This window comes from Myotis yumanensis, unplaced genomic scaffold, assembly GCF_028538775.1.
Source record: "Myotis yumanensis isolate MYYU_CA2020_CCGP unplaced genomic scaffold, mMyoYum1.0.hap1 SCAF_20, whole genome shotgun sequence".
Classification (NCBI taxonomy): domain Eukaryota; kingdom Metazoa; phylum Chordata; class Mammalia; order Chiroptera; family Vespertilionidae; genus Myotis; species Myotis yumanensis.
The window spans coordinates 10,646,602-10,665,106 of record NW_027223771.1 but is presented as its reverse complement, the minus strand read 5'-3'; the positions used below and the strand labels follow the sequence as shown (position 1 = coordinate 10,665,106).

The 18,505-nt window shown below is 53.8% G+C and overlaps 1 protein-coding gene across 5 annotated transcripts in view; it reads left to right on the top strand.

Annotated features, from left to right (window-relative positions):
• Positions 1-18,505, top strand: part of MTHFS (methenyltetrahydrofolate synthetase) — a 50,931-nt gene that overhangs the window by 17,691 nt on the left and 14,735 nt on the right. The window contains exons 1-3 of one of the 5 annotated variants that reach the window (XM_070400487.1): positions 8,890-9,072; positions 10,378-10,511; positions 11,775-12,036. In XM_070400487.1, coding sequence (XP_070256588.1) covers positions 11,829-12,036 — 208 coding nt within the window. In that variant the 5' untranslated portion in view covers positions 8,890-9,072; positions 10,378-10,511; positions 11,775-11,828. Of the gene's footprint in view, positions 1-8,271; positions 8,295-8,373; positions 8,572-8,889; positions 9,073-10,377; positions 10,512-11,774; positions 12,037-18,505 lie in introns of those variants that run through there. The other 4 variants (XM_070400489.1, XM_070400485.1, XM_070400486.1 and 1 more) reach the window with 4 other exon arrangements.

The following is an 18,505-nucleotide window of genomic DNA, read 5'->3' as shown; positions in this document are numbered from 1 at the left end:
GTCTCAGGTCATGGGGCTGGTGGGCGGGTCACATGGACCCCCAGGCCCACGCTGGTCCTCAGGGCCCGAGCCTCCTCCCACGGCCTCGCTTCCTCCTGGTCAGCTGTTACCGCCTGACCCTCTGCTGCCCGCCCCCTCCACCCCTGGAAGGAGCGGGAGTTGCCAGTCAAGGTCAGCTGGGTGAGGCTGGTCTCCCACCATCAGGGCGGGTCTTCAGCCCGTGAGGATCCCGTGTCTTCCCTGTGGCATCGTCTAACTTAAGACCAGTCGGTTGCCACTGGAAACTTCTACCACGGTGAGAGCTGCTGACAGGACTGCTTTGTATCATCCTGTATGGAAATACACCCTTTATTATTATTTTTATAAATCTATTTTTATTGATGTCAGAGGGAGAGGGAGAGAGAAACATCCATGATGAGAGAGAATCACGGACCGGCTGCCTCCTGCACACCCCCCACTGGGGATGGAGCCCACAACCCGGGCCTGTGCCCTGACCGGGAATCGAACCCGGGACCACCTGGTTCACAGGTCGACGCTCACCACTGAGCCACACTGGCCCGGCACACAGACCTTTTCTCCATAAGCGGCAGCAGCCCCGGTGGCGCTTTCTGCCGGGAGATGCGATCAGGTGCCCAGCCTGAGGGTGGTGGCCGCTAAGTCAGGGCACAGGCCCGGGTTGGGGGCTCGGTCCCCAGTGGGGGGCGTGCAGGAGGCAGCCCGTCCAGGGTGGGCGGCTTTTCTCCGGTCCATCTGCCTGGTGACCAAAGGCAAAGATATTCCTGACAGCTGACGAGCCCAGCTGAGGAGCAAACCCATGACCGACGTTCCCCGAAACTGTTCTCAAGTTGAAGGTCGACGACCGGGCCGTTTGGGCCTCCATAGAGGAAGAGCGATGACACCCTTGCAACACCATCCGTGTAGGCAGCTCATTCCCACCGGCCTTGCTTCCCGTTTCGCCGAGGACTTGCACATCGCACACCCTCCCCGCCGCGTCTGTCTGCCTGTCTCAGCGGTTCTCAGCCTGTGGGTCGCGACCCCTTCGGGGGTCGAACGCCCCTTTCACAGGGGTCGCCTAAGACCCTCGGAAAACACATCTACAATGACAGATCGTTTTTGTGATTGATCACGATGCTTTCATGATGTTCAATGTGTCACCATGAAATCGGGGGTCCCCACAACAGGAGGAACGGTATGAAAGGGTCTCGGCGTGAGGAAGGTTGAGAACCGCTGGCCTATCTGGTCTTCCCTTCCCCTGCCCCACACGCACCCTGGTCTGGCATCGGTACCAGAACATTCTTCCCTCCTGTTGCCGTGACCAGCTGCTCTTAGGCCAACCCCTAGGATCTGTGTATCAGACCTGGTCCCTCGTGGTCCCTCGTGGTCCCTCCCTCTCCGGCATCGGCCGTTCCCTCCCTGCCCATCAGGCTCGCTGTCGCGGCTCCCACGTCAGTCAGCGAGGCTTGGCAGGGGTGTGGCCGGTAGCCGACTCGAATGGCTGGGAGACCGGTTAGGAGCCTGCTGTGGCCCGTGCGTGGCAAAGACTTCTTCTTCTTCTTTTTTTTTTTTTTTAATATATTTTTATTGATTTTTTACAGAGAGGAAGGGAGAGGGATACAGAGTTAGAAACATGAATGAGAGAGAAACATGGATCAGCTGCCTCTTGCACGCCCCCCACTGGGGATGTGCCCGCAACCAAGGTACATGCCCTTGACCGGAATCGAACCTGGGACCCTTGAGTCCACAGGCCGACGCTCTATCCACTGAGCCAAACCGGTCAGGGCTGGTAAAGACTTCTTTTTTCCTTTTTTTTAAATATATTTTTATTGATTTTTTACAGAGAGGAAGGAAGAGGGATAGAGAGTTAGAAACATCGATGAGAGAGAAACATCGATCAGCTGCCTCCTGCACACTCCCCACTGGGGATGTGCCCGCAACCAAGGTACATGCCCTTGACCGGAATCGAACCCGGGACCCTTCAGTCCGCAGGCCGACGCTCTATCCACTGAGCCACACTGGTCAGGGCTGGTAAAGACTTCTTCACTCTCACTTGATCGACTCACATTTCTGTATCGATCCATCTGGAGGTGTATCTGTAAAGCCGCGAGTTTACACGGACGCTTTGTTGTTGCTAACTCTTCACCCCGGGGATGTTTTTCCATTGCTATTTAGGGAGAGTGGAAGGGGCGGGGGAGGGACAGAGAGACATCGATGTGAGAGAGACACGTCGATGGGTTGCCTCGAATACGAGCCCCGACCAGAGCCCAGGAAGGAGCCTGCAACTGAGGTACGTGCCCTTGATGGGAATCGAACCCCGACCCTTCAGTCTGCAGGCTGACGCTCTATCCATTGAGTACACTGGCTAGGGCTAGACTGATACTCTTTTTTTTTTTTTAATATATTTTATTGATTTCTTACAGAGAGGAAGGGAGAGGGATAGAGAGTTAGAAACGTCGATGAGAGAGAAACATCGATCAGCTGCCTCCTGCACACTCCCCACTGGGGATGTGCCGCAACCCAGGTACATGCCCTTGGCAGGAATCGAACCTGGGACCCTTCAGACCGCAGGCCGACGCTCTATCCACTGAGCCAAACCGGTTTCGGCACGCTGATACTCTTTTTAAAAAATATATATTTTATTGATTTCTTACAGAGAGGAAGGGAGAGGGATAGAGAGTTAGAAACATCGATGAGAGAGAAATATCGATCAGCCGCCTCCTGCACACTCCCCACTGGGGATGTACCTGCAACCAAGGTACGTGCCCTTGGCCGGAATCGAACCCGGGACCCTTCAGGCCGCAGGCCGATGCTCTAACCACTGAGCAACACTGGCTAGGGCTACGATGATACTTTTAATTCTCGTACAGCACCACAGGGCTCACTCCAAACTTCCTCTTTCCTTATTTGTCACTGTTTTTTTTTTTTTTTTCCAAAAGGGAGAAACCTGACTCTCATTAGCCACCATATATGTACTTACTTTTTCGATTCTCGAATATAGATAAAGCAGTTTGTCGACTGCTAATTTACAACCCTCTGAAAAACAAAGGTACGAATAGAGTGCAATGCAGGGTGTCCCCAAGGAAGGGTATACACACTTTAACAGCCGATGACTCCATTTTCACTCCTTTTCAGGTTTAGCTGATTTGAAATAACGGGTGAAGCCAGACAGCTTCGAACAAAGAAAATCTAGCCACTGGACTTTTTTTGGGGGATACAGAAAAGATAAAGCTTACGGCCCAGCCTGAGTCGCCCAGGGGTTGAGCGTCGACCTAGGAACCAGGAGGTCACGGTTCGATTCCCCGTAAAGGGCACAGGCCCGGGTTGCGGGCTCCATCCCCAGTGGGGGGCGTGCAGGAGGCAGCCGGTCCGTGATTCTCTCTCATCATGGATGATTCTCTATCTCCCTCTCCTTCCTCCCTGAAATCAGTAACAACAAAATTATATATATATATATATATTACAGTTTATGGTACAAAACAGGCAACAGTTGTCAAATTGAAGGCCCACAAACACCAATGAAATGATTCTTGATGTTTGCGTTTCCATTGCTTTGTGTTAAGAGCGGTGCCTGGACCAGAACGGTCATCAATTTGAAAACAGGCACTGACTGAGAAATTATTCATTTCTGAAGATTCTTTGAAATTTCAAAAATGAACTATATGTTAATAAATGCTGACTTTGCCTGGCCGGTGTGGCTCAGTGGTTGAGCGTCGACCTATGAACCAGGAGGTCACTGGTTCGATTCCTGGTCCGGGCACAGGCCCGGGTTGCGGGCTCCATCCCCAGTGGTTGGGCGTGCAGGCGGCAGCGGATCAATAATATTTGTCTCGCGTTGATGTTTCTATGTCTCTATCCCTCTCTCTCTAAAATCAATAAAAATTTATTATTTAAAAAAATAAAATAAATGCTGACTTTATCATCATTCAAAGTGTGTATACATTTTTGGGGGGACACCCTATCTATACTATTAAAAGGGTAATATGTTAATTTGACTGGACATCTTCTGGACAAAGCCACAGTCGCAGGGGCTGAGGCAGAGGCAGTTAGGGGTGGTCAGGCCGGCAGGGGAGAGCAGTTAGGGGGCGATCAGGCCGGCAGGGGGGAGCAGTTAGAGGGATCAGGCCAGCAGGCAGAAGAGGTTAGGGGTGATCAGGCAGGCAGGGGTCCCGGATTGGAGAGGGTGCAGGCTGGGCTGAGGGACCTCCCCCCTCCCCACGTCGTGCATGAATTTTGTGCACTGAGCCTCTAGTATTTGTATAAAGTTATTTTTGTCTTTAGCCTTATGGCATTTCGTCAAAATACTTAGTCCAAAGTTACTTAAGCTCTCCACCCATTTAGTTGTGGTTATGTTAATCATTTGCAATACAGTTCGTTTTGTCCCTGCTTGGATTGCATTTTGGGTCCCTCCCCTCCCCTCCCTTCCCCCGCCCCACACACACCCCGGTTGTATGCCCGGTTGCACGACCGTTTCCCATTCTCTCCATCCTTTTCTTGCTCATTCCCAGACAGGCACCCGAACTCAGTCAAGTTCTGCTTTACATGTGCTGCATCCCCCCCCTCCCCCCAAATGAGTAGAAACATACTTTCTTTTATGCCTCTCTTTTAATCTTATCCTATATAATAAAAGCCTAATATCCTGAGTGTCTGGTCGTCCATTCAACCAATCAAAGCCTAATAGGCTAATGATATGCTAAGGCCGCTCAACTGCTCCCTATGACATGCACTGACCACCAGGGGGCAGACAGTTGACCGATTGACCAGTCGCTATGATGTGCATTGATCACCAAGGGGCAGATGCTGTGACCGGTAGGTTAGCTTGCTGCTGGGGTCCGGGGCTGATCAGGACTGAGCGAGATGGGCTGGACACGCCCTGGAGCCCTCCCGTGGTCCTTCCCTGGCTGGCCAGCCTCCAGTGTCCCTCCCCGACCCCAATCGTGCACCGGTGGGGTCCCTCGGTCTGGCCTGTGCCCTCTTGCAATCCAGGACCCCCCTGGGGAATGCCGGAGAGCCCGTTTCGGCCCGACCCCACAGGCCAGGCTGAGGGACCCCACTGGTGCACGAATTCAGGCACCGGGCCTCTATAATAATAAAAGGGTAATGTGCTAATTAGACCAGACGTCTTCCGGACGTCATTCCGGATGTCCTTCCTGATGAAGCCAGGGCTAGAAGGAAGCAGCCCGGGTGCCGGGTGCCGGAGGGAAGCCCGGTGCTGGCAGCCGGGGGAAGGAAGGCCTACTCTTGCATGAATTTTCTTGCATCGGGCCTCTGGTGGAGATACCATTCGCCTGGACCTCACCCTTTTAAAATGCACAGTTCAGTGCCTGTTAGTATATTCAGCATTTGTACCACTGGCACCGCAGTTGACTTTTAGGACATGTTCATCTTCCCCAAAAGAAATCCCGAACTCCAGACTCCTTGGTCCCCAGCAACCACTCCCCTGCTTGGTGTCCATGGGTTTGCCTGTTCCGGAACTTTCCTATAAATTGTATCGTAAAACATGCGGCCCTTGGTGTCTAGCTTCTCCCACTTAGCGTACGATCTTCAAGGTCCGCGTAGCGTTTTACTTGCATGGGGACGAGGGGTTTCCAGTTTCTCCACATCCTCTCCAGCCCCTTTCTGGTGTGTGTGTGTGTGTGTGTGTGTGTGTAAATAACAGCCATCCCAGTGGGTGTGAAGTGGTACCTCTTTGTGGTATTGATTTGCATTTCCGTAATGACTAATACAATGGGGCCTTGACTTACGAGTTTAATTCGTTCCGAGACCGAGCTCGTTAAGGAGCTCGTTAACTCAAATTACTCTATCAACTCAATGCAAAAAATCGGCCAAGAGACAGCTGGTAGCTCAAAAAACTCGTTAGTCGGGACACTCGTAAGTCAAGGCCCCACTGTATATGCTATTCTGGACAAGAGCCCCTTATCAAATATACTAGAGGCCCGGTGCACGAAACTCATGCACTGGAGATGGGGGTCTCAGCCCGGCCTGCGCCCTCTTGCAGTCCGGGAGCCCTCGGGGGATGTCCGACGGGGAGCAGGCCTAAGTTGTCAGTCAGACAGCCATAGTGCTGCCTCGGAGGCAGGAGAGGGTCCCACCACCCCCACTGCACTCACCAGCCATAAGCCTGACTTCTGGCTGAGCGGTGCTCCCGCTGTGGGAGCGCACTGACCGCCAGGGGGCAGCTCCTGCATTGAGTGTCTGCCCCCTGGTGGTCATTGCACATCATAGCGACCGGTCGTTCCGCCGGTCTTTTATTCTATAGGGTGACTTGCAAATATTTGCTCCCATTCTGTAGGTAATCTTCATTTTACTGATGGTGTCCTCTGATGCATGTTTTTTGTTGTTTATTTTAATCCTCACCCGAGTATATTTTTTCCATTGATTTCTAGAGTGGAAGGGAGGAGGGAGGAGGAGAAACAACTGGCATCCAAGGTACAGCCCTTGACCATGAATCGAACCCATGACCCTTCGGCCCTCGGGTAGAAGACTAAACTCCTTTGCTCTAACCACTGAGAAACCGGCCAGGGCCCAGTGCACATTTTTAATTTTGACAAATTTTCTTTAAAAAAAAATATTTTTTTATTGATTTCAGAGAGGAAGAGGGAGAGAAACATCCATGATGAGAGAATCATGGATCGGCTGCCTCCTGCACGCCTCCGACTGAGGATCGAGCCCGCAACCCGGGCCTGTGCCCTTGACCAGAATCGAACTCGGGACCCTTCCATCCACAGGCCGACGCTCTACCCACTGAGCAACACCGGCCAGGGCGATAAATTTTCTTCTGTTGCTTGCGTTTTCATTGCTATAACTGAGGAACAGCTGCGGAAGTCACGGTGGTGAAGACGTATGCCTGGATTTTCTTCCAATACCTCTGTGTTAGCTCTTCTGTGGAGGCCTGTGATCTACTTTGAGTTAAAAAGTTATTTAAAAAGCCCACGCGTGCCATGTGATTGGAGATGAGAGGGTCCACACAGCTTCGGGTCTGTTTCTGTGCTTCTATCTGTCCTCCTGTCCCTTTGTGTATCCGCGTCCATGACAATATGTTTCACTGTCTGAAGGGCTGGTTCCCCCTACGACAGGGGTGGGCAACCTTTTTGTGAGTGCGTGCCCAAACCAGCAAAATCTCTGGCTCAAAATTCTTCTTCATGCCAACCCTAATTTTCTGAGAACATGTTACGCCTACTGGATATCTCTTAAGGTGGACGCATGTGAAGAACCTTGAAGAAATAATAAAATTCATTTGAGCGACAGAAACACAGCCTGTGATGATGAAAAATACATTTATTTTTTAATGGATACATGTCCACTGAGAGTCCGACAGAAAACTTGATGACTCCGTGTGAGAGTATCAGTGGGACTTTTGCGGCTGCATCGCTGATGACGGAGATTTTGCATCAGGTTTATATTTCGTGACCTTCAGAGATATGCACGAGGTACTACTTTCATCTGTCAGGCTACTCCTCTTACGAGACTTAACAAAGTTCATCGCTGAGAACAAAGATTCACAAGCGTGTGTGGATGAGACCAAAGCACTGGTCGGACCTAGGAAGGCGGGGAGAGTTAAGGCAGAGGCATAGAAATTGCTCTTCCCCTCTCTCATCCATCCATGTCTACGGGCTTTAAGATAACTTGTTATGTAAAACTATTTATTTATCTAAGATGCACCTACACTGAATGTATCTGAAAAATAAAAAAGGTCGATATTAAGAAAATAATTGCAAACGGAAGATTATAAGAGAGTTTCGCGTGCCAGCAAAAGTTACTGGCGTGCCGTGTTTGGCACGTGTGCCAGGGGTTGCCCACCCCTGCCCTACGATCTTCAGCTTTCAGTGTGTTTTTGGCTGTTCTTTTCTTTAAAAAAAAAAATGTGTTATTGATTTCAAAGGGGAAGGGAGAGGGAGAGAAACATCAATGATAAGAGATCATCATGAATCCGCCGCCTCCTGCACGCCCCCTACTGGGGATCGAGCCCGCAACAGGGGCAGGTGCCCCGAGGGGGAATGAACCCTGACCCGGAATGAACCCTGACCTCCGGGTTCAAAGGTCAACGCTAAACCCCTGAGCCATGCCTGGCCGGGCCCAGCTATTCCTGACTGCTTGCTTTGCACACAAGCTTCAGTCAAGTTGGTTTATTTATTAACATAAAACGTAGCCCGTTTTCTCTAAACTTGCAATTACTTGGAGTTCAATGTCCTGACCCGTGGAACCCTCCCCCTGCCCTGGGGTTACCGCGCGTCGCCCCGAGAGGGGTGATCCGCCCCCACACCGGATGTCCCCCGGGGTGCCGTTTCCCCCGGATCCAGGTAAACGCCCGCAGGGAGGGACACCGGGAGCCTCCTCCAGCTCCGCGGGGCGGGGCGGGGCGGGGGCGGGGCGATCGCGATCCGGAAACCGCCAGGTCCTCCCGGGCCTGCGGACCAGCGGCACCCACCCGGCGAGAGGGCGGCCTGTGCTCCCCACATGGCGGCGGCGGCGGCGGTGAGCGGCGCCAAGCGGAGCCTGCGGGCCGAGCTGAAGCAGCGCCTGCGGGCCCTCAGCGCCGAGGAGCGGCTGCGCCAGTCCCGCCTCCTGGCCCAGAAGGTGCGCGATCGCCGGGACGCCACGCTGGCGGGCCAGGTTGACGGGGCCGGGTGGACGTCCTCCTGGCCGAGCTGCTCGGGTTTGCGGATCTGCGCGGGTTTGCGGATCTGCGCAGGCGCAGGCCTCTGGCGGCGCGCGCATCCTCCCTCCCCTCTGGTCCCCGTGCGCGTGCGTCCCCCAGCGCGCAGTCACCCCCCCAACGCGCACGCGCGCACGTCCCCGGCCCCGACGCGCGCACGTTCTCCCCGCCCCTCCGCCGCACTTCCGCCAGCGCCTGCGTGCCTACGTCCCGCCCACGACGTGCGCGCGTGCGTGCGTCCCCTCCAGCACGCTCGCGTCGTTCAGAGCGTGACGGGTCTCTCGAAGGCGCGAGGCCCCATGGGAAGGCGGCAGTGAGGATGGCGGTGAGAGGGCAGAGCGGCGACGCCCTGTTCCCGCGGAGGCCGGTGCGGCGACGTGATGGCCTCCGTGGGGCCAACGCAGGTGCTGAGGCCGGAGCAGGTGCGGACAGACACCCCTGGGGGGCGCCGGGCGGCCCTCGCTGAGGTGCCTTCCGTCGGTCGGTTGGCGTTCGAGGTGGGGAACCCCGACGAGGCGAGGAGGTCCCTCCTCAGTGAAATGGCGGGAGAGTCGGGGTGCAGGCGGGGTGCTGGCGCCGCTGAGCGAAGGCCGTCCCCACTGAGCCTCGCTCGCTCGCCCGGGGCCTCGTGCTCATCCGGGTCTCGGGACCCTTCAGTCCGCAGGCCGACGCTCTATCCACTGAGCCACACCAGCCAGAGCTCCCACTGAATTTTAACTGATGTTCGTGGCCACGTGTTCAGCTCTTGGTTTTCTGCATTTGCCTTTAAGAGCACAAAAAAGACGCGCAGCTTTCTCGGGTGGTTCCCGGGTGCCACAGCCCCCCAGTCAGCCGTCCTAGGTCTGAATTTCTCATTTACGGTTGCTTTGCCCGTTTCCGCCTAAAAGCTTTGTGGCTTCTCAGACGATGGAGTTGATTTCCTTCCTTAGCCATGGTTTGGGGTGCTCTGCTGGTTTAACTTCCGTGTGTCCCCCTTTTGTCAGGAAAACCTGCCTTTCGGAACCCGTGTCTGGCTAGCAGTCATCCCTACAAGCCACGTTTGCGGTGTCTTTTTCTCCTCAGCTTGCAGGACGGGGGAGAACAGGAAAGGGAGGGAGAGAAAGGGAGCTAAGAGCTACCTCTGAGTCTGGGGAAGTTCTGAGGTCAACTTTTTAAAAATGTATATATTTTATTGATTTTTTTTTTTACAGAGAGGAAGGGAGGGGGGATAGAGAGTTAGAAACATCGATCAGCTGCCTCCTGCACGCCCCCCCACTGGGGATGTGCCCACAACCCAGGTCCATGCCCTTGGCCGGAATCGAACCCGGGACCCTTCAGTCCGCAGGCCGACGCGCTATCCACTGAGCCACACCGGCCAGGGCCTGAGATGAACTTTCCCGTGAAGCAGAGCTCAGCCCCCTTCTCCTGCCCGATGAACAATTAAGCTGAATATGGAGGCCCTGGCCGGTGTGGCCCAGTGGATAGAGCGTCGGCCTGGGGACTGAAGGGTCCCGGGTTCGATTCCAGTCAAGGGCATGGACCTGGGTTGCGGGCACATCCCCATTGGGGGGCGTGCAGGAGGCAGCTGGTCAATGTTTCTCTCTCATCGATGTTTCTAGCTCTCTATCCCTCTCCCTTCCTCTCTGTAAAAAAAAATCAATAAAATATATTAAAAATAAACAAACTGAACATGGAGGGGATTCTCCCACCGGTGTCTGCCTCCTCATGAACGTGGCACTTGCTTGTAGGGGGACTTTGCCGCTCCCGGGACCCCCGCCCCCATCTCGGCGAACATTTTTCACGTTCGTTTGGACAGAAGAGTTTTCGGAAACAGGAAGGAAGTGAGAGCTGAGTTCCCTGCCTCCTGGGAGCTGGCAGACCGGTGAGAATCCTACGGCGAGGGCACAGGAAGCAGTCAGTCATCAGCTCCTGACAATGCATGCGTGTGAAAAGCACATGTTACCCGTGGGTGGAAGGGCTGGACAGAAGTCAGGAAAGGTTAGGGTTTGGGTTGGGCCTAAATGGGGAGAATTTAGCCCTCGCTGGTGTGGCTCAGTGGCTTCAGCGTCGGCCTGCGGACTGAAAGGTCCCGGGTTCGATTCCGGTCAGGGGCACGTGCCTGGGTTGAGGGCTCGATCCCCAGTAGGGGGCGTGCAAGAGGCAGCCAATCAGTGATTCTCTCTCATCATGGATGTTTTGATCTCTCCCTTTCCCTCTCCCTTCCTCCCTGAAGTCAATAAAAATGTATTAAAAAAAAAATAAACGGGGAGAATTTAGGAGCGAAACCCGGCAAGGCACAGGGTGAAGAAGTTGTGGGAGCCAGGGTTTGGGGTTAAAATGATGCAAAGACTCGAGGGCAAGTGTGCGAGAAGAATGGGTCGGCGGAGATCCAGCCTGGAGTTCTCTCAGTGAACAGCAGGGTCCCACGGTGACTTATTTTTATTATTTTTTAATCAATACTTTTATTGATTTCAGAGAGGAAGGGAGAGGGAGAGAGAGAGAGAAACATCAGTGATGAGAGAATCATTGATTGGATGCCTCCTGCAGGCCCCCCACAGGGGATCAAGCTGGCAACCCAGGCCTGTGCACTTGACCAGGAATCAACTGTGACCTCCTCGTTCATAGGTCGATGCTCAACCACTGAGCCACACCGGCCAGGCCCCACAGTGACTTTATAATGGGTTTTCATACCCACAAAAGTAGGTGAGCCAGAGATGTGTGAAGAGATGAGACAAGTAAGTGTTGGGTTAAGCGCCAACATTTAGGGTTCAGGACCCCACTGTAGCGCTCTGCTTTTGTTTTTGGATAAAGAAGTTGAAGAAGCCCTGATCGGTGTGGCTCAGTATAGAGCGCCGGCCTGCGGACTGAAGGGTCCCGGGTTCGATTCCGGTCAGGGGCATGTACCTGGGTTGCGGGCACATCCCCAGTAGAGGGTGTGTAGGAGGCAGCTGATCGATGTTTCTCTCTCATCAATGTTTCTGGCTCTCTATCCCTCTCCCTTCCTCCCTGTAAAAAATCAATAAAAAATATTTTTAAAAAAGAAAGAAGTTGAAGAACATGGGAGAAAATGTTGAAACTTAAGGGGAGTCACTGATTTTTAAAAGTGTAATCTTGGCAAATACCATGGCCTTCGTTTCTCATGCAGGTGATCGCCCACAGTGAGTATCAGAAGTCCCAGAGAATCTCCATCTTCCTGAGCATGCAGGACGAAATCGACACCGACGAGATCATCAAGGACATCTTCCGCTGCGGCAAGACCTGCTTTATCCCCCGGTACCGGTTCCAGAGCAACCACATGGACATGGTGAGGCTGGCATCGCCCGAGGAGATTGCTTTGCTTCCCAAAACATCCTGGAATATTCATCAGCCCGGTGAGGATGAGGCTCGGGAGGAGGCCCTGTCGACAGGTGAGCGCGCGGTACCAGGATTGACATGCTAGGTGCTGGGAGACTGTGATGAGTGCTTAGACCTCTGAGCTGCGGGTGATGTTTGGGTCTTTGGGGGTCGCTTTCCCTGTCGGGACAAATTTGTGTTCTACTTGTATCCCACGACACCCACATTGCCTGACTTGGGGTGCCCTCTGTAAGCCATGAGAGTCAGCTATAATAATAAGCTAGTAAGGTATTAAGACTCTTGCCCTGCCCTGGCCGGTGTGGCTCAGTGGATAGAGCATCGGCCTGCGGACTGAAGGGTCCCAGGTTCAATTCCAGTCAAGGGCATGTACCTGGGTTGCGGGCACCTCCCCAGTAGGGAGTGTGCAGGAGGCAGCTGATTGATGTTTCTGACTCTCTATCCCTCTCCCTACTTCTCCATAAAAAATCAATAAAATATATTAAAAAAAACAAACTCTTGCCCTAACCTTACAGGTTGAGTTACACATTTTCCCCGAATAATTTTTTGTTGTCGCTAATCCTCCCCCAAGGGTATTTTTTTCCCATTGATTTTTAGAGAGAGTAGAAGGGAGGGGAAGAGACAGAGAGAGAAACATCAATGTGAGAGAGACACATCGATTATTTGTCTCCCACACGAGCCCCGACCAGGGCTGGGGAGGGAGCCAGGATTGAGGTACATGTCCTTGACCGGAATCGAACCCGGGACCCTCAGTCCGGGGGCCAGTGCTCTGTCCACTGAGCCCAACCTGCTAGGGCTCCCCTGAATAGTTTTATTATTTCCCGTGGCTTCAGTTCTGGTCTGTATAGTGATGATCACATTCTCATTCATGCTAACAAGCTTTTAGGTCTCCCGTTCAGACCTGTCCGTTCCCTTCTGGACATCTCTACCTGGGTGCTCTGTGGGCATCTCAGACACAGCGTGTTCCAAACAGAATCATATCCCCCTAAACCCTACTCGTGTGTCTCTCTTAGTGCGTGGTAGCACCGCCACCCAGCTGACCGGGCCAGAAACCTGGAGATCATCACCAACTCCTCTCTCTCATGCCCCCCCCCCCCCCCCCCCCCCCGTGTGGTCTGCTGCCAAGTCCTGATGATTTTATTTTATGTTATTATTTTTTAAAGTATATTTTTATTTATTTCAGAGAGTAATGGAGAGGGAGAGAGAGACAGAAACATCAATGATGAGAGAGAATCATTGATCAGCTGCCCTTTGCATGCCCCCTATTGGGGATCGAGCCCACAACCCGGGCACGTGCCCTTGACCGGGATCAAACCCGGGACCCTTCAGTCCGCAGGCCGACGCTCTACCCACTGAGCCAGACCGGCCAGGACAGTCGTGTTGATTTCATCTCGCGATTATTTACTGAACCCGTCCACTCCTGCCCACCCCCACTGCTGCTACTGCCGTCAGCCGCCAGCTTCTCTTGTCGGGCTATGGCTGCAGCCTCCTAAGTGCCCTTCCTTCCCAGGTCTTGCCTCCTCTCCTTCCTCTCCATCCATTATCTGCTCCGTAATGGAGACAAGATTTCTAACGCACACAGCCGACCCCGCCCTCCCCTGGGGAAGCCTTTCAGTGACTTCCTGCTGGCCTTCGGTGGAAGTAAACACGCCTTCACCAGGCTTTTCCGGTTGGGTCCTGCTTATTTTTCTAGTTTGACATCTCTCTGCTCCCCCACTTCCAGCCACTCCGAACATCTCCCATTTTCCCGCCCCCCTTTGCCTTCGCTGCTGCTGGGCCTTTACACGTGCTGTTCCCTGGCCAGCGGCTGCTTGGGCGATTTAATTACTGAGCAGTTGCAGAGCTGAGGGCAAGCGCAGCTAAGAGGACCGTTGTGTGATGCAGCGCCTCAAACCTGCCTCAGAGGCGGATATTGGGGCTAAGATTTAAGTGCTTGCAAAGAACCCCCAGCACAGCTTTATCCCCCTCCCAGTGTGACACCATAACCTACAAAATCCGTCTTCTGTTGGGGTGGCAAGGAACGGGGTCCCGGGCTCGCAGGAGTGGGGGGGCTACTGTCTTTGCTGCTAGAACTTCTGTTACCCAGTCTCGTACTTTGCCAGATGTTTAGGCACCAAAGGTGCACTCTGTGTCCTGCATCCGTAGACCAGGCGCACGCCACCGTAACACAGCTCTTCTGTGTTTCCAAGAAGCAAGGTTGCAGGCATTTGAAGAGAATGAGGTAGGCATCTTCTTATATCATAAAAGGGTAATATGCAAATAGACCAAATGGCAGAGCAACCGAACAGCCAGTCAAAGCGTAATATGTTAATGATATGCTAAGGCTGCTCAACTGCTCGCTATGACGTGCACTGACCACCAGGGGGCAGACAGTCGACCAGTAGCTCTGATGTGCACTGACCACCAGGGGGCAGACGCTCCGACCAGTAGGTTAGTTTTTGCTGCTGGGGTCCGGCTATCGGGACTGAGTGAGATGGGCTGGACATGACCCGGGGCCCTCCTGCTGTCCCTCCCTGGCCCAATCACACACTAGTGGGGTCCCTCAGCCTGGCCTGTGCCCTCTCGCAATCCAGGACCCCTCGGGGGATGTCTGAGAGCCGGTTTCAGCCCGATCCCGCAGGCCACTCCCCTTGGGAGGGCGCCAGACGCAGCAGCGTAAGCCTCTCCCGATCGGAACTGATTGGGCGCGAGCCTGCAGCAGGCACAGTGGGGCCTGGATGAGCAGGAGCGGCAGGAAGGAGCTGCAGGCAGCGTTGGACTGCGGGTATCGGCCTGATCCCTGCAGGCCACCCAGAGGGACCCCACCTGTGCACGAATTCGTGCATCGGGCCTCTAGTTTCCTTATAAATAAGGAAAGACGGAGTTGTAGGCACTCACACTGCTCACACCAACTGCACCCTTTCCCCGGACTTGCAGGCCTGCGGGTGGAGCCTAGGGAACTCCCCAGTCCTGGTGGATTATATATTAACAGGTCCTCCCCGGCCCCTGCATCACCTCCAACCGTCCCTGCTAACGGAAAGTCTACCCAGAGTCCTCCAGGGGCAGCTCATTGCCCCCGCCGGTCAGTGCTGCCCCTTCTAGAACGCATTCCTGAGGTCGAGCTACTGCGTGTCCCCCTCCCCCTCCCTGTACGTGTCCGTTTCTGAAGGACAGCAGTGGGAAGAGCAAGGAGGAGACAGGATCTTCCCTCTCAGTTTAGCCGCACTTGCGGGTGAGATGAACCCCGTCTGAACAGGTGAGCTCAGGCATTCACCTGCGGCTTTTAGCACATTGCTTGGCACCTATGAGCTATTCAGCGAATGGTAACTGTTACTAATTTTAAGCAAGGAAAGGGGAATTATTCATTATGCAGTCAGCTCACTGCCTAGCGAGTGTGTAACATTCTGATAATCTCCAGCAAACATTTCTGAGCGTCCGCTTTGCGCAGACACTGTGTTAGCTCGGGAAAGAGAGTCCAGGCCTTCAGGGCCCAGCTGTCGCTGGGGAGACAGAAGAATGTGTAAATAGAATAAGCATCCCCACCTTCAGCATCTGTCAGATGCACGTGCCAAGTGAAAATAGACAGGATATAATGGAGAAGCCCAGTGCTTGAGCCGATTAGAAAAGCCTGGTTGCTCCTCCACAGCATTAACCGCCCGGGACAGGTCACTTTCTCGCCCCTGCGTCTCTTTGCGGATAAGCAGAGGGACAGTGGGCTCTCCCTGTCGTTTCTTTTGATTGCAGCCTGGGAGCTGGCCCTCTCGCTGTTACGGGAGCATTGCAGTAGGCGGCCTCTGCGCTCCCTTATCTCCCAGGATCCCACTCTGCCCGAGGATTTTTCCTGGCGTCAGCAGCTTGGACTGTGGCGGCTCCGGTGCTAAAGCATAAATCCGGCTTTGTGTGTTGGGGACAAGCTGATTAGAGCTGATTGTCACCGGTGTAGCTTATGTAGCCCATTTATCTTCCTGGTCTGCTCACATTAGCATGGCCTAGAAAAAAGAGCGAGCTTTGGAGCGATAAGTTCCTAAGCGCAAGTTTCACACGCGGTGTTTTTCTGTTACAATTTAAAAAAAAAAATTGATTGGAGAGAATTTGTTGTCCCACTTATTCGTACATTCATTGGTTGATGCTTGTCTGTGCCCTGGCCGGGGACTGAGCCCACAACCTTGGGATATGAGGACGATGCTCTAACCAACTGAGCTACCCAGCTAGGGCACTATTTTTATTTATTTATTTTATATATATATTAGAAGCCCAGTGCACGAAATTTGTGCACGGGAGGCGGGGGAGGCGGTCCTTCAGCCTGGCCTGCACCATCTCCAATCGGGGACATCCCTCTCACAATCCAGGACCGCTGGCACCTAACTGCTCACCTGCCTGCCGACCTGATCACCCCTAACCACCCTCCCCTGCCGGCCTGGTCACCCCTAACCACCCTCCCCTGCCGGCCTGATCGCCCCTAACCACCCTCCCCTGCCGGCCTGATCGCCCCTAACCACCCTCCCCTGCCGGCCTGGTTGCCCCTAACCGCTTCTGCCTCAGTCCCCACCACCATGGCTTTGTCTATAGGCACATTTGGTCTAATTAGTATATTGTCCTTTTATTAGTATAGATATATTTTTATTGATTTCAGAGAGGAAGGTCGAGGGAGAGAGAGATAGAAACATCAATGATGAGAAAGAACCATGATCGGCTGCCTCCTGCACGCCCCCTACTGGGTGTCAAGCCCACAACTCTGGCACATGCCCTTGACTGGAATCGAACCCAGGACCTTTCAGTCCACAGGCCCACACCAGTTGGGGCTAGGGGACTATTTTTGTGTTATGTATACAGCAAAGTATCAGATTGGTAGATGAAATAGGGGGCCTGCCTGCCTCTTTCCTGAATTTATCCTCCAAATCAGGGCTGCTTGGGCAATTTGATGAGCCAGGAATCTTTCCGTTCAGAGTAAATAATATGATTCCATCTGGGTGTAGCAAAATGGGATGTGATTGGCCCAGAGACTTAAACATCCGCAGGAGGGCGAGCTTTAGCGATGGCTGGGTCAGGGTTGTTAGGATCCACCCTGGCTCTGACTTTGGACTCTGCTCTCACCTCCGCTGGCTGCGGACTGGCGTAGCCGCTGGGCCCAGGATGAGAGGGAGACGCTGACTCCTCGTCGGCGTCCCTGGATGGACAGCCTGTGGCATTGCCTCGGTCAGAGCGCCAGGTGACAGCTGTGACGACATCGGGGTCCATGCAGTGTCATCAGCACCGCCGTGGGTGTGACCTAGCACTGACCTGTGGAGGCTGACACCATTGTCCCCGAAATGCTGTCGGGGTGTCAGGAGGAGTTTCGTTGGTTGACTTTTTACTAAACCAAGAAATCACGAGCCGTTACAAGACCTACAGGGTCAGCCATCTCAGTGTGACTCACAGCAGCAGCTCCTGCTCTTCCCAGAAGAGGTCGGTCTTTGTAAACCTGGAACATGGGTCTCCTCGGCTTCTCAAAAACCCCTTCACTTATTTTATTTGAACCCCCAACATAAATGGTCAAGATTAAAAATAAATCAAGGCCGTTGTAATTTTGGAACGTGCTTTCCTGCGCTCCATCTGCCCCCCGCGGGGTCTGGGGTGGCCTGTCCCTGAGGGGAGAGAACCTGCCCCCAGAGTTAGACTGTGGGAGGCGCAGCCAACTCTGCTCGGTCCTCCCTTCGTCTCCGTGGTTTCAGGTGGGCTCCCTGCCGCCCAGGGCGGTCAAGGGCTTCTCCCAGGACACGAGGCCGCAGCTAGGACTCTGGTTCCCGAGCCAGGGCCGGCGAGGCACCACCGCTTTTCTGTCCTCTCCCACAGTCAGCTCGCTCTACCCCTGCGCCTCCTCCCTTTCCCGGCAGCATCCATCACCCACGGACCAGACCGGCTACCTTGGCGATGGTGTTCATGGGAAGGCTGGTTCGCTTTCCCAGGGAAGCCCTTGCACTGCGTCAGGCGTCTCTAACAGATGCTGGTCGTAACCTCCAGTCCCCCACCACCACCCTGGCTATTTTATACACAAGTGAACACGCAGAGGAAGGCCGAGGCTTTCATGGGCACCGGGGCCCTGCGTTCGAATTACAAGGGCCTCCTGATCGGCTTCCTGGGAGCTGCTCCAGAATTGTCTATTTTATCCTGTGCAGCAGCTCATTTAGCCTCTATTCTCGTCTCACAGCGGCAATTTGCTTTTTGTGAACTCCCAGCCCATTAAGATGAAAAGATGCTTCCTTGGGGGTTCTGGCCTGTTATTCTCGCCAAGACGGGTTGGCCCGCCCATGCTCTCATCACCAGGCGCGATTCGTCGAACACGGAGGTGCCATTCAAAGGCCTGACCCAGGCGACTGGGAGGTGCCTGCACACAGCTCTTGGGCTATTCAAACCCCTTTTCCAATTCGCTTTTTATTTCATTACCTTTCACTGAGACATCAGAATGTCTCTTAGGTATATGTATGTTTCTGTATATGCTCAATTCAGGGAAGTGGCAGAATTTTTAATTCTAAGAGAAGCTTGAAATGAGAAAAAGGAACTTGTTTT